Here is a 14,275-nt window from a genome sequence, read left to right on the forward strand (position 1 = left end):
TGCAACTGGGGTTGAAGTCATAAGACATACGATAAGGGCTGTTGAGAGATACCTGAACTGTCTGCTAGGCTGAATGTTTCTTTTTTTTGTTTAAAATATCACTCAGCAATATCCCAACTTGATGACAGTAGTCTGGACCAGACCTTCCAGTAATCAAGGGCATGAACATCTCTGTATGTGATTGGGATACGATGACACGTGTCAACACAGTCAGAGACCAGCTGCTACGGTTTCGACGTAAACGGAAAGTTGAGCAATCTATCATAAATAGTAGTCTTTTACTCAACCTGGCGTTGTTGTTCTTCGCGCGGCTGTGATCGTAAGCTTAAGTTGAGGTGATCGCAGCGCTCAGGTTACTTTGTGTTGTTGGTTGTTATAAGTGTTGTTTGTTCTTGGAGCTTAATTGTTGATCGCGAGTGAATCGTCTTCAAACTTGATGTTGAGATGCACATAATCCTTATACATGCTTCTGTTCTTGTAGATGTGTAGCTGTGTAGAAACTCTGCTTATTTGTGTGTAGCTGTGTAGCTGTGTAGAAACTATGCCTGGACGTTTGTAGCTGTGTAGCTGTGTAGCTGTGTAGAAACTATGCGTGGACGTGTGTAGATGTGTAGCTGTGTAGAAATTATGCGTGGATGTGTGTAGATGTGTAGAAATTATGCGTGGATGTGTGTAGATGTGTAGAAACTATGCGTGGATGTGTGTAGCTGTGTAGAAATTATGCGTGGATGTGTGTAGATGTGTAGCTGTGTAGAAACTGTGTGGATGTGTGTAGCTGTGTAGAAACTATGCGTGGATGTGTGTAGATGTGTAGCTGTGTAGGAACTATGCGTGGATGTGTGTAGATGTGTAGATGTGTAGAAACTATGCGTGGATGTGTGTAGCTGTGTAGATGTGTAGAAACTATGCGTGGATGTGTGTAGATGTGTAGAAACTATGCGTGGATGTGTGTAGCTGTGTAGCTGTGTAGAAATTATGCGTGGATGTGTGTAGATGTGTAGCTGTGTAGAAACTGTGCGTGGATGTGTGTAGATGTGTAGATGTGTAGAAATTATGCGTGGATGTGTGTAGATGTGTAGATGTGTAGAAACTATGCGTGGATGTGTGTAGATGTGTAGAAACTATGCGTTGATGTGTGTAGATGTGTAGCCTTGTAGAAACTATGCGTGGATGTGTGTAGCTGTGTAGAAACTATGCGTGGATGTGTGTAGATGTGTAGCCTTGTAGAAACTATGCGTGGATGTGTGTAGATGTGTAGATGTGTAGAAATTATGCGTGGATGTGTGTAGCTGTGTAGAAACTATGCGTGGATGTGTGTAGATGTGTAGCTGTGTAGAAACTATGCGTGGATGTGTGTAGATGTGTAGAAACTATGCGTTGATGTGTGTAGATGTGTAGCTGTGTAGAAACTATGCGTGGATGTGTGTAGATGTGTAGAAACTATGCGTTGATGTGTGTAGATGTGTAGCCTTGTAGAAACTATGCGTGGATGTGTGTAGGTGTGTAGAAACTATGCGTGGATGTGTGTAGATGTGTATATGTGTAGAAACTATGTGTGGATGTGTGTAGATGTGTAGCTGTGTAGAAATTATGCGTGGATGTGTGTAGATGTGTAGTTGTGTAGAAACTATGCGTGGATGTGTGTAGATGTGTAGTTGTGTAGAAACTATGCGTTGATGTGTGTAGATGTGTAGCTGTGTAGAAACTATGCGTGGATGTGTGTAGATGTGTAGATGTGTAGAAACTATGCGTGGATGTGTGTAGATGTGTAGAAACTATGCGTGGATGTCTGTAGATGTGTAGAAACTATGTGGATGTGTGTAGATGTGTAGATGTGTAGAAATTATGCGTGGATGTGTGTAGCTGTGTAGAAACTATGCGTGGATGTGTGTAGATGTGTAGCTGTGTAGAAACTATGCGTGGATGTGTGTAGATGTGTAGATGTGTAGAAATTATGCGTGGACGTGTGTAGCTGTGTAGAAACTATGCGTTGATGTGTGTAGATGTGTAGGTGTGTAGAAACTATGCGTGGATGTGTGTACATGTGTAGTTGTGTAGAAACTATGCGTGGATGTGTGTAGATTTGTAGCTGTGTAGAAACTATGCGTGGATGTTTGTAGATGTTAATAAGTCAGAAAACACACTTTAAGCTGATTTTGAATTTTTGGGTGATACCTTTATAAAATTTCTATCACTTTGAAGTGCAATATAATCTGCTGTGAACTGAAATGTTCACATGGAAATATATCTATTTGAACACAAGAGAAACACTGGAAAGGTCAGGTCGGGGGAGAAAGTATTCTCTTCAACGTAAATGTCATTTATATAATTGTCTGATGTGAAGACGAAGGACGGCATGTGCATGTTCACCCATCAAAATGTGGAGGAAAACACACACAATATGTAGGCAGAATATCTCCAGAACCATGATATTACCTTACATGGTTTGGGTGTGTATTGAGAAACGTCGTAGAGGCAAGACAACTTCCGGAACGGGTACGAAACGCCTCTCTGCCAAGGTACTGAACGACTTAATCAAGCAAATATGGCGGCTACAGACTCAATCCAAATTATCAAGGATATCAGATCAAGTTTCATGTTATCCGTCCTTTGAAGGCCAACATTGCATCTGAAGTCACTCATGAAACTATTTCGATTGCTGGTGGTGGTAGGGTAGCCTGAAGAGTTTAAAGCGCTCGTTCGTCAAGCTAAAGACACGGTTTAGATTCCCCACGCGGGCACAAGGTGTAAAGCCCTTCCGCCTGTGATATTGCTGGAATATTGCCAAAAGCGGCGTAAAAGTAAGCTCAGTCACTATTCAGTTGCATGCATTGGGCAGAAAAAAATACCTGTCTATTGTATGAAATGAACAAGCTGGCAGCTTATTTTGTGATGCACTTGGAGAATTATTTTTCATTCACAACCATTGTCCTATCTATGCAGTGAGCAGATAAATCTTTGCTCATTGCGCACTCGCGAATTAAAAGTTCTGCTCTGTTTCGAAAACACGGGATCGCCGATAATTTCGTTGTGATTCATAAACGTGCGAGATCAGGGACCATCTGCTTCATTTCTCTATCAAATGTAATGGGTGAAGGAAAAGATAAAGATGACCCCAACTTTTTGTTCATGTCTTGCGATATTCCAACAACTTCAACGTTAAATTAAGGCGTTTAAATTTTATACTTTTGAGGCAGAATCAGTATATGCTCTTTTTATAAAATACTTTTGAGGAACTTCAAACCGATATTCCTCAACAATTGTTTGATCAGAGATTCATCACTTAGTGAGTGAGTTGGGTTTTACGCCGCTTTTATCAAATTTCCAGCAATACCAAGGCTGGGGACACCAGAAACGGGATTCGACCAGTGCACCCATGTGGGGAATCGAGATTCAAGACTGAAGCCTCGGTACGTGAGCAGGAAATATTTGGGTTTTTTTCCTTGCAAAAACGATTCCCAAAGCCATTCTCACATTTCACTTTTTGCCATGTCACCTGTAAAACTCCAAAGAATTCGACTAAATACCTAAGAAGATATCGCTCTCATCAACTGCAAGATCGATTTTCTCCAAAGGTAGGTTTTTGTGACATAGTACACTCTGGGTTTCAGGCGACCATATGTTATAAGCATTTACAGGTTTACTGGTAACATGCCTATTCTATGTCTTAAACCGATAAGTACAACTGATGCTTTTTGTCAGGTTCACTTTTTCTAATTATAGGTATCGAATTCTTTGATACCATCTACCAGTATAGCAATGTTTTTCGTAGCATTTATTTGCTTAAAAGAAAAATACTTTACTTGAACTTGACTCAGTCGCATTGTTCAAGGTGCTACAGTTCCGGTTTGATAACATGCATGGAAAGTCCAAAGTAAATGGAGGTTTCTGTGAAAGGTTGCGTCCCTTAGTGTTGCCGGTTCTGTTGCTAACCGTTTCTCAGACTATTTATATAATGCCTCTGCTCAGTCAACACCATTTTTCTTTTCATGGGTTTCACGCAGTTTGCGAATGAGAAGGACATGCAGGTGCCGAAGAGCTTCCATTCTAGATTAATTTGAATCACCTTCATGCATTACACAAATTTATATAATACTATTCAAAGAGTTAAACCGAATACTCACTTACTGCGACGCACTAGTACAGTGATGGTGTGTATTCGCTGGCAGGGTTTTCGAATGGAGGAACCTTTTCGCATCATTGTTTATTAAAAATAAACTGCCCTGTTTTAGTTATATTTTATTGACGAACACTCTTATTACAAACACATTGGTTGAAATGTCTAACTGGAGCTGATATTTGAAATATATCCAACTGCATTTTCAAAAATCAATGTTATTACATTCAGATGTATTACTCCGACTGGATTTTCTCTCTGTAGGAATGTCTCTCTGTAGGAATGTCTCAAATGTCAAATTAGCAGGTCGCGACCTGTACAGTGGGCACATCTTGACTCGGAAAGTATAACATCTGTGCAAATCATCTATTTCGGAATGAGATCGGAAAACTGCATGCATCTTCACACAAGGGGGTAGCTGGCCTGGCTAGCGATACCACACTGGTTGTCTTTGTTCCTGGACATCTTGAGGTAGCCCTTGTCTCCCCACGATTCTCCCCAGCTGTAAAATAGATGATGACAAGGATGTAGACAACCGTGTAAACAGATGAAGACAACGTCGTAAACAGATGATGACAACGTCGCAAACAGTTATGTGAACAGATGAACAGCGATGTAAACGGATGACAGGTGCAACCGGTGGAACAGGACACGGTTACCTTTCCGCTATCACCTGGCATTGTCACTACATTGGCAATGATTTATAGGCACAATTATTATCAGTTTATAGTCGGAACTGTACGGTTGACTCAACTTCTAGCAGATATTTTCTATTGCTGTGGAAGAGGTTTTGTCACGTATATTCGCCTGGAAGGGTGAAAGAAACACATTTTCCTAAACAAGACATCTTGTCTTTAATGGAACTACACACTTTTCAAAAGCATGTGTTTGGTAATAGAGACCATAGCATCACAATAATGATCAAAGATAATCACCTGTTCTTGACCAGCCAGTAATCTAAGTCCTCGGTGGTGCCATATCCTACAGCCAAAACGCCGTGGTCGAGACGCGTCGAACTGCACATTGGGTCGTCATAGACACCGCTCTTGTACAGGTGGAAGGTGGGGCGACTGGCGTCGATAGCGACTGACACTGGACCGACCGTGGCAACGGCATTCTGAAGATCAGCCTCGCTACCTTTCTGGATGTTGGTAAACCCGGTATCGGTTGCGCCGATGTTGGCTTTCTTGAATCGACATCTCCCGTCCTGGAACGTCAGGTGAAATGTTGAATGAGTGAACTTGCTCTTTCTCCCACTCTCTCACTCTCTCGCTCACTCACTGCTGAGTTGAGTTTGGAGTAATGAAGACTTGCGGTCTCAATGTTAGTGAAACAAACATCACATATAGCAATAGAATAGGAAGTTGACATTTGAATTTCCTGTTAAAATGACGTACACATCTCATCGAAACACAGGAAGAACTGACAATGAGAAATACGAGATGAACAATCACGCTATTTGAAAAAAATAAAACACACACACACAAAAAGGGTAAAAAATGGGACCTACGATACTTGGATGTTTAGATTTATACTGCTGTCTTCACTCGCAAAGGTATATCTTGAATTCATTTACACTCTTATTAATAATATTGTTCGATACATCAGTAATATTCGGTACAAAAGGAGTCATCAGTAATCTCACCCTTGCTCTATATGTGTAAGACGTTTCAGTGTCAATGCCTTGGTTGACCTTTATGTATTCAAAGGCGTAATCCATCAGCCCGCCTCCACACCCATGGTTTCCTGGAACAGTCATTAGAAAGTAGCGTTGTTTATTTGTTTGTCTGTTGTCTCCCGGCGCTTACTTATTCCATGTGCATGACGTTGGTCTGCAAACAATAGGGTCTGGACCAGACAATCCAATGATTGATATCATGAGTATGGATCTCCGGGGACACGCTGACCTGATGCTGAATATCACCTCATCATAAGGCATGAAATTTGTAGTGAGTGAGTGAGTTGGGTTTTACGCCGCAGTCAGCAATATCCCAGCTATATGGCGGCGGTCTGTAAATAATCGAGTCTGGATCAGAAAACCTAGTGATCAAAAACATGAGCATCGATCTGCGCAACTGAGAACCGATGACATGTGTCAAACAAGTCAGCAAGCCTGACCACCCGATCCCCGTTAGTCGCCTCCTACGACAAGCATAGTAGCCTTTTTATGGCAAGCATGGGTTGCTGAGAGCCTCTTCTACCCCGGGACCTTCACAGGTTGCATGAGTTTTGTAGCATTGTCTGGTTGTTCAGTCGTGAACACTTCTGTATGCTTCCCTTTGCATTTTGCTGCCCGGCGCATAACGTGGAAGCTGTGAGACATTTCTAAATGGTTGTGTTGTGGCGTATCTTTCTCCAGAATTCTATGGAATTGTACAATGCATATATACGCGAGGATTCCGAGATGTTCAACACGACTTTGAGGACTACTTTGGAAGTACGTTCATCTGCCTGCTAGCGTCCCCCCTCCCCTCCCCTCCCCTCCGCTCCCAAGAGTTCAAATAACACTTAGCTCTAAACTCATTATAATGAAAAGTTAATCAATGTGCCATCTTAATACAGAAAAAAAACACTCTTATTAAAATTGTAAATGCCACGCGCGAAAGTTATGCTCTCAACATCATACCTATAGTCAATAAACAGTCCATCCACCCTGCAAGAATGCCTCAGGTATCTGTGAAGCTCCTATATTGGATACCATAATATCATAGAACACTGATTCAATAGACAAAGGGTTACAGTTGCCTCAAAATCTGACAGTACCTTCAGGCTTAGAGCAGTCGATCAGGTTCTGCTCGGAAAGAGACACGAGCTGTCCAGTCTTCTTGAAGTGTTGACCTTCCAGAGAGCCGGTGGCAGAGAACGCCCAGCAGGATCCGCAGGTAAGCTGCAATGACATTCTCCAGACTACGCCATGACAAATAATGAACATATCGAACTATTCTTTTATCTTCCTCGAATATTCAAGGAGGTGTCATTTTTGCCAAAGCATCGCATCACAATCACTGGTTTGAGTACCAGTGGACAACACGCAAACAATACCCAGAGTAAGAAACTCAAGTATCTGTGAAACTTCAACAGTCCTTCTTTGTCCTGAAATTTCTATCTGTCATTTCCGAACTAGGAACATCATAAGTTAATTACACAGTAAACAGAAACAGTAGCATGACCCTGATCGAGATGACCACATTGTGTTCTATTTCGTTAATACCGAGTACCAGAATAATAAGGAATATGAACATCGTAACGTACGACGTGATCACGAGATTGAACTGCTGATCTTCTCTTCTCCAGGTAAATATTCTGTTTCTAATGGAATTATATCGGTAGGCCTACCTGGTTCTTGACCTCTGTGACATATCCCTTAGTTCTCCAGTCCACCTCGGCCGGGAGCTCTCCCACACTTGTGGGCAGGAAGGTTGAGCCACCTGTGGTGTTGGTCACCCTGAGTCCATTCATCTGCTTCACAAACTCTTCTGTGGTCTGAGAGACAATACATAGCGTTAATCATCTTCAGTATAACCCTTGTGTCAGTCTTGTGTCTATCAAATACGCCATACAATTACGGAACTGGAGCATGTTAAAGCAATGTTAAATTACTGAGTCGAGTTGCGTTCCTTGGGGAAACCATTCATTTTGTCTGACGTTAAATTGAATACTGAATCAAAGCCCACGTCTGAGCCATACGTCATGGGATAACCTACCAAGTCTGCGTACTCGTTGACCCCGAGTCTGTAGGAGTGCAGACCTCTATCAGCCTCTAGGTTGTGAGTCTGGATGTACTTCACGTTGTTCTCCCAGACCATGCGTCTGGAATACAAGGGAGATAATTCATGGACAGGTAACGGGCAGACAGCAATCGTACTGCAGACTGAATACCCACGATGCAAAATTTTCCTTAAAGCCGTGATTTGTTTCATAATTGTTTGAAAGAACCAAGGATCGGTACAAAAGCTGAATTATGCGTGACGTTACTTCCATGTTTAACAAGACTAGACAGAGGAAACAACTGTTTTCCCGTACCCTGAATAATGGTAGTTGCTATTGCATTACATTATTTATTTTGTGTGTTGTTGTGTTGTTTAAAGACAAGGTCCGATTTGTTTTATGTTACTTTACGTTACCTTTAGTCACTTCATGAAAATCTCACACTGTCAGTATGGACTGAATATATGATATATGGTAAAATAAGACATTTAAAGTGACATCTATACATCTATACTCATTTAACACACTATTTACAGGGTGTTGCTGAATATGTAGTTGTCAAGGAAGGATATTCTTCTGGATACCGTGGAAGGTCTCCATTCCGGGAACCTGAACGTCCGAACAGTTATTGCTTGAAGTATTTCAGTATACGAAGTGACAGTTATTCATTGAGAATGCCTGGATTTAGAAGTTGAATGATGTGTCTATTATCTTACATCACACATAAGTATACTTTTCTTGTAGGCTTCTATTATTTTCAATACACGCAGCTTATAAGCGAGAAACCATTTCTAAGTTAACCGTTTGGAATACGGAACTGTGGAAATTCATTTGGTACTTCTTGATTCGGTATTCTTTATCTCGAATAATTGGGTCATGTTTGAAGTACGGAAACTACCGAAGTTTTGCGAATGCAAACCGATGAAAGGGAGCTAACTCTAAAATTGTTTTTCGTATCGCATGCTAGATTCTATGTTATCTGAAAATCTAGTATTGGCTAATTGCCTTGTCTCGCCTTACTATGATCCAGTACCAGTGAATCAAACATTTGAAAATTTACAGTGAGGTGTTCGGTGAGATAAACATGTTGATCACTGGTACCCCGGGGCCCAGTTCATGTACCCTTTATGTTTGCTAATTGTTTATGTTCCGAGAGCAGGAAAGAAATTCGTGACCAGTGAACAACTTATAATACACGCAGGTGTAGATTACACTACTGTCCTGTAAACTGGAGGGTAGTCCAAAGACAAAGACAAACTGTAACTTAGTGCAAGCATGCAACTGCTGTTGCATGACGATAAACGGTCAGCTGTCTGGTCTGTTGTACGTCATTCTGTGTTAAGTGTTGCATGTAATCCATAGGAACAGAAACAGGGGCAGATAACTGTGGCGATTGCGTCAGTGTACTCGGTCTGATTCTATTTCTATCTTTGTCAGCACACCATTCAGTATTACTTCGCGTATTCTTATCTCTTTATTTAAAAAAAGCCTATTTAATTTTATAGGCGTTTTATCGATCAAAGGTTTTAGATTACTGTGTTCTCACCTGTTAGCCTCGTCCGCCTTTGTCAGGTACTCCTTGCTGTAAGTACTTTTGAATATGTCCCACTCTCTGTTCAAATCTGCTGCGACGGCAACAGCAGCAAGCACGGCAACCACGACTAACCGGAACATCTGCAGCGACAGAAACATTGTAATCAGTAAAGTTAGCTTCCTTAGAGATTTGCAGATTAGCGCATGCGGGAACACATACACACCTGCACATACACACACATGTACACGTATTATGAATATTGAAAGCAACCTGGTGTGGTTTTGATTCGAAGGGGACGGGGGGTAGTTTAAAAAGACAACGCAAGAAACAAGCCATGAATACACTTCATGCGATCACACATGAAGTCGATACAGTAACTATTTAGGCTGTGAGTCTGACGTCCTTGATGCTCACTTTGACCTGCCTGTATAATTCTGTGAATGTGTGCCATTACTAAAAAGCAAATTTTAACGAATTTTGAATTTCAAGTTTCAAACATTTTCTTTGAAATTGTAGATGATTAGAGGACAGAGTACAGTCAAAAATCACAATAGCTTGATGGGCTCGTGAGGAGTAGTCTAGGTAAAAGCGTCACTCGTCACCGGGTCACACGTGTAAAAAGCCCTGTCTTGACAGCAGTTGAATATTGCCAAAAGCAGAGAAAGGCCATACTCACTCACTCACTCACTCACTCACTCACTCAATAACACAGGGTATGAGCTGACACAGTTTGAGAGTCCAAGTCCCTTAATCGTGGAGGTTTTCACTCCATACAATGCCCTCGTATCACCTCTTACCTTGGCGAGAGCGGTGGCTTGAGTGATAGGTGCTTGTGAGGTAACCGTTATATACAATGTGTTATCTACAAAAGTGCTCACATGGTTTTAAACATGTGGTTTGTGTGACCGTCATTTGATGTAACTTGTGCTGAAGTCACAGAGTGTATTGCAGTCATATGACATGCGATAAGAACTTTTTAAAGATATATGGATCGTTTGCAAGTCTAAATGTTTCTCTGATGTTTAACACCGCTGTCAGCAATATTCCCGTTGTATGACAGTTGTAAACATTCCAGCCTGGACCAGAGTATCCAGTGACCAACGACAAGAGCATCTGTATGCGTTATTGTGATACGCTAACATGTGTCAGCCAAATCAGCGAGCGTGAACACTCTATCCGAAAGTTGAGTTGCGCATCATAAATAGTAGCCTTTGACTGAAACTGGTGTGGTTTCTGTTCGTGAGGGAGCGGGGGTGAGGGTAGGTCATATTATCATATTCTTTCGTTCGGAAATAAACCCCGATCATTATACATGCCTTGCTACCTGCGGATGGGTAACAACTACGCATGTTTAATGAAACAGTTAAGAGGATTTACGCTTAAAGTCCAGAGATGTTTATGTTTTATACTCTCACATACTTCCTATCGCTGTTTTGTATTATTGCATTAAGTGTCATGCAATCTGTTTTGAATTGCAATATTACATGGCAATGTGTATGAACAGAATGTAACTTGCACAAGTCAAGAAGGGGAAAGGGGGCGGGGGTGGGGTGGTGGGGTGGTGGGGTGGTGGGGTGGTGGTGGTGGTGGTGGTGGTGTGTGTGTGTGTGTGTGTGTGTGTGTGTGTGTGTGTGTGTGTGTGTGTGTATCTTCTTACACACTTAGGATTCCCTTCAGTAACCAATACCATTTAGAAAGTGGTCAGATGTAAAATTTGATGTTTGCACAGATGGAGTTGTGACGAAGAAAGACGGCAAGTTACTGGTGACACAGTAATATATTTAATCAATTAACACATACACACAAAACTCTCCATGGTGGAGAGAAGAAGTCGCACAAGAAGAAAGCCTTGATTACATCATACGTCAGTAACTTAAGAGAAGGAATGTGGCTACGAATGTTGGAAGAACATTGGACCAAATGCGTTGAAGTCAATGGGGATTATGTTGAGAAATAAATTCAAGTTCAGTACCATTTATTTGGTGAGGCTCACTACTTATGGGACACTCCTCGTAAGTGTATTAAAATATATACATGTATGTATGTGTGCGTGTGAGTGCGTGTGTGTGTGTGCGTGTGCATCCATCCCTCTCCTCACACTGCTGGAAAAGTGCATTTTGTAATGTCATAATACTTAATTATCCCCCTTTTCACATGGCTGATAAAGGGTACTGTAACAGTTGGATAACTTGCATCACAACAAGTATTATGGCATTAATTGGGTTATTAGTTTCCCCTGTGATCCCAAGTAAGACATTCTGTTTTGTGAAATGCAACGGAATATTGAAGTCAGTTAAGAGCTATGACTGGAGGTTTTTTCCAGAGATTGTGAACAATGGTACAGTCCCACCAGAGATGGGTTGCTGATTGAATGTTATTATTACAAAACCTACAAATGTGAGAGTCTGTGAGTTTGATCTTAAACAAAAACTGTTCTGTAGGTAGAATATTGTGAATAATTCTGAACTGTAACCCTCTTAGATCAGTGCTATAAGAGCAATTCCATGGGATAATATTAAATATTCCCCAGTCCTTTGGTAGAAAGTTTCGATTCAAGATATCCCAGTTTCCTTTATTATAGTATTCTGTTTTAAATTTAGAGTATAGGAGAGTTTCTTAGAAATATTTGCTACCTTTTTCACTGAATTTTAGTTTAGAAAACTTAAAAGGGTGTGTCGGTTTAGTGCTCAGAGTGAAGTACTAGTACTTACCTTTAACATGTAAGCAGTAATTGCTTGTTTGACCCCTTCATAGGTAAGGAAAAATAGTTTGAGTTTATATGGATCAATAAAATCACCAAAGGACAGAAATTTCCCCTCTGCTGTCAACAAGTAGATGTTAAATGATTGGTTTACCACATGACTGTCTCTTATCTGCTTTTGATACGATGATTCCACCAAATTTAATCAGAAATCAGGTGGGTACAAACATTTAAACCTGATTGAAAACCTACATCTACACTTTCTCAAAATGGCGACTGGCCTTCGTAAATCTACCCCAAATTTTATGATCTAGGTGCACTGGGTAGAACTGCAGTTCATATAAAGATACTACAGCGCATGCTATCATTTTGGCATAAACTTACGTACCCCAATACCGAAACCTTAAACCTGTCTCAAATCGTGTATAACTGCATTTTGACCAAACATTAACAGTGCTTATATGGTTATCCCTGCATAGGCTTTATCGAAACTATGCCGAATAATATCGGACTAAGTGAAATAAGCTAGCGGTCAAAAGACACGCCACCAAAATAAAAAGGACTGTAAACTGTCAAAATAATTGTCAGGACTGTTTGAAAATAGTTAATTTCGAACACAACATGTCTATTCCCAGTGAATATTTGCACTTGCATTTCGTATTTTGCGGAAAACAAAAAATCCCGAATTTACACGAATACAAAGGAAACTTTGCACAAAGATATCCATATCAAATTAGGGTATAAAAACTAGCAAGGTTTATTCTCTTACATCATTTTAATCGACTGACAACCAGGAATATGCTTCGTTTCACACCAGAACAGAGGGAGAGAGCAATCGGTATGTTACAGATAGAACAGGCACAAGAGCACGTGGCCACTGATCGTTCAGCTTGACCTGAGCTACTCTAGATATGCATGGCCGGGGTGGTCAAATGGCACAAACGACTGGTCGAGTTAACCGCATTAAGTACGGAAGCAGAGAATGTTGCTATTGTTGCGTTCGAGCGAAAGATACAAACATGGATTCGTTACAGAACGTATCCCGGAAAACAACTCATTTCATGTTTTTATTGAATTGTGTTTATAGTCATAAGCTATCTGGTTTGGTTGAACAGCTTACAGCCTAAAGTCTTTTACTTTCAGATTCCGATTCACGGCTGCTGCTTGCTGCCTAATAGCACTACTAAGAAACACCAAACAACCTGTAGCTACTTGTTTAAAATAAGGACATTGTTGACGATTTCTCGACACTGAGATGTCACACGGCGACCTTGTCTCGGCTGTACGGACATGTTGACAATTACCTGATAAAGGCACACCCCTTGGCAATAATAGATCCAACCAGTTATGACACGGTCACGCGATGTATTAGTATCCACTTGATCAGGTCATGCTGAACAAGCTGTAGGACCATGGAATGGTGCAAATCCACCATCGGAAGACTTGTCACAAGTCTACGAGAGACTGGCAGTACTGCAGACAAGCCAAAGAGTGATAGACTGAAGGTCTCTTCTCAACATGAGGCCTTTATGGGTCTTGCGCTTGTATTGGACATCCAGTCAGCAGGCAGAGTATTACCAGTCGAATCCGCATTCGTGGTCTCTGTGCCGATCGATCTTTCAGTGTCATGACGTTGACGTGCCAACATCGACGAGCCAAACTGAGATGAACCAAGTCTGTGCCACACTGGCAGCAGTGAAAGTGGCGAAACTTGAACTTTGGGGACGAAAGCAAGTTCCAGTTCTTCAAGATCTGTCCCCAATTGAGCACCTTTGGAAATACCAGGGACGTCCTATTCGGAAACGCCAAAATCATCCATTCACGAGGAACGCTTTGGCAGTTGCTCTGCTACAGGAATGACGTCGGATCGATCATCAAGACGTCAGAAGACTCAGCTACGCCGGATTCGGGCCTGCATCAGTGCTAGAGGTGGCCACTCCCGGCATTGAACAATATCTGCTGCCCAGAAAGTTGTAAAAGCGCCTAGTCAGTTCTGCATTGTTGATCGAATACTGAATAATCCACCTCAGTGTCATTCACGTGGCCTTAGATCACGAGCTGCGTCGTTTTTCTTCTTGTTATCAGTTAAAGACTGTAGCTGAATGATTTAATAAAGCATTTAATGCTGCTATATTTAGGCTAGTTTATTTGTCAATCCCTCGCTTTGTTCTATTCCCTGGCTTCTCTCTAGAGCAGGACAAATTCTGCCAGATCA

General features: G+C 41.4%; 1 protein-coding gene across 1 annotated transcript; it reads right to left on the reverse strand.

Annotated features, from left to right (window-relative positions):
- Window positions 1–4,222: 4,222 nt before the first annotated feature.
- Window positions 4,223–10,210, reverse strand: LOC137261228 (cathepsin L1-like). Its single transcript, XM_067798939.1, has 8 exons — window positions 10,157–10,210; window positions 9,372–9,499; window positions 7,822–7,927; window positions 7,454–7,600; window positions 6,881–7,004; window positions 5,763–5,863; window positions 5,053–5,324; window positions 4,223–4,619 (listed from the first exon to the last, which is right to left on the reverse strand). Exons 2-8 carry the CDS (start codon window positions 9,497–9,499, stop codon window positions 4,520–4,522), a joined length of 978 nt encoding a protein of 325 aa, XP_067655040.1. The 5' UTR covers window positions 10,157–10,210; the 3' UTR covers window positions 4,223–4,519.
- Between the last annotated feature and the right edge of the window lie 4,065 nt (window positions 10,211–14,275).

The sequence above is a fragment of the Haliotis asinina genome, chromosome 14 (assembly GCF_037392515.1).
Source record: "Haliotis asinina isolate JCU_RB_2024 chromosome 14, JCU_Hal_asi_v2, whole genome shotgun sequence".
NCBI classification, from domain to species: Eukaryota; Metazoa; Mollusca; class Gastropoda; order Lepetellida; family Haliotidae; genus Haliotis; species Haliotis asinina.

Coding starts and splice junctions, on each gene's coding strand:
- LOC137261228 (XM_067798939.1), bottom strand. CDS start 9,499: ATGTTCCGGTTAGTCGTGGTTGCCGTGCTTGCTGCTGTTGCCGTCGCA. Junction 7,928..9,371: donor AAGGCGGACGAGGCTAACAG/GTGAGAACACAG, acceptor CTTGTATTCCAG/ACGCATGGTCTGGGAGAACA. Junction 7,601..7,821: donor TCAACGAGTACGCAGACTTG/GTAGGTTATCCC, acceptor ATTGTCTCTCAG/ACCACAGAAGAGTTTGTGAA.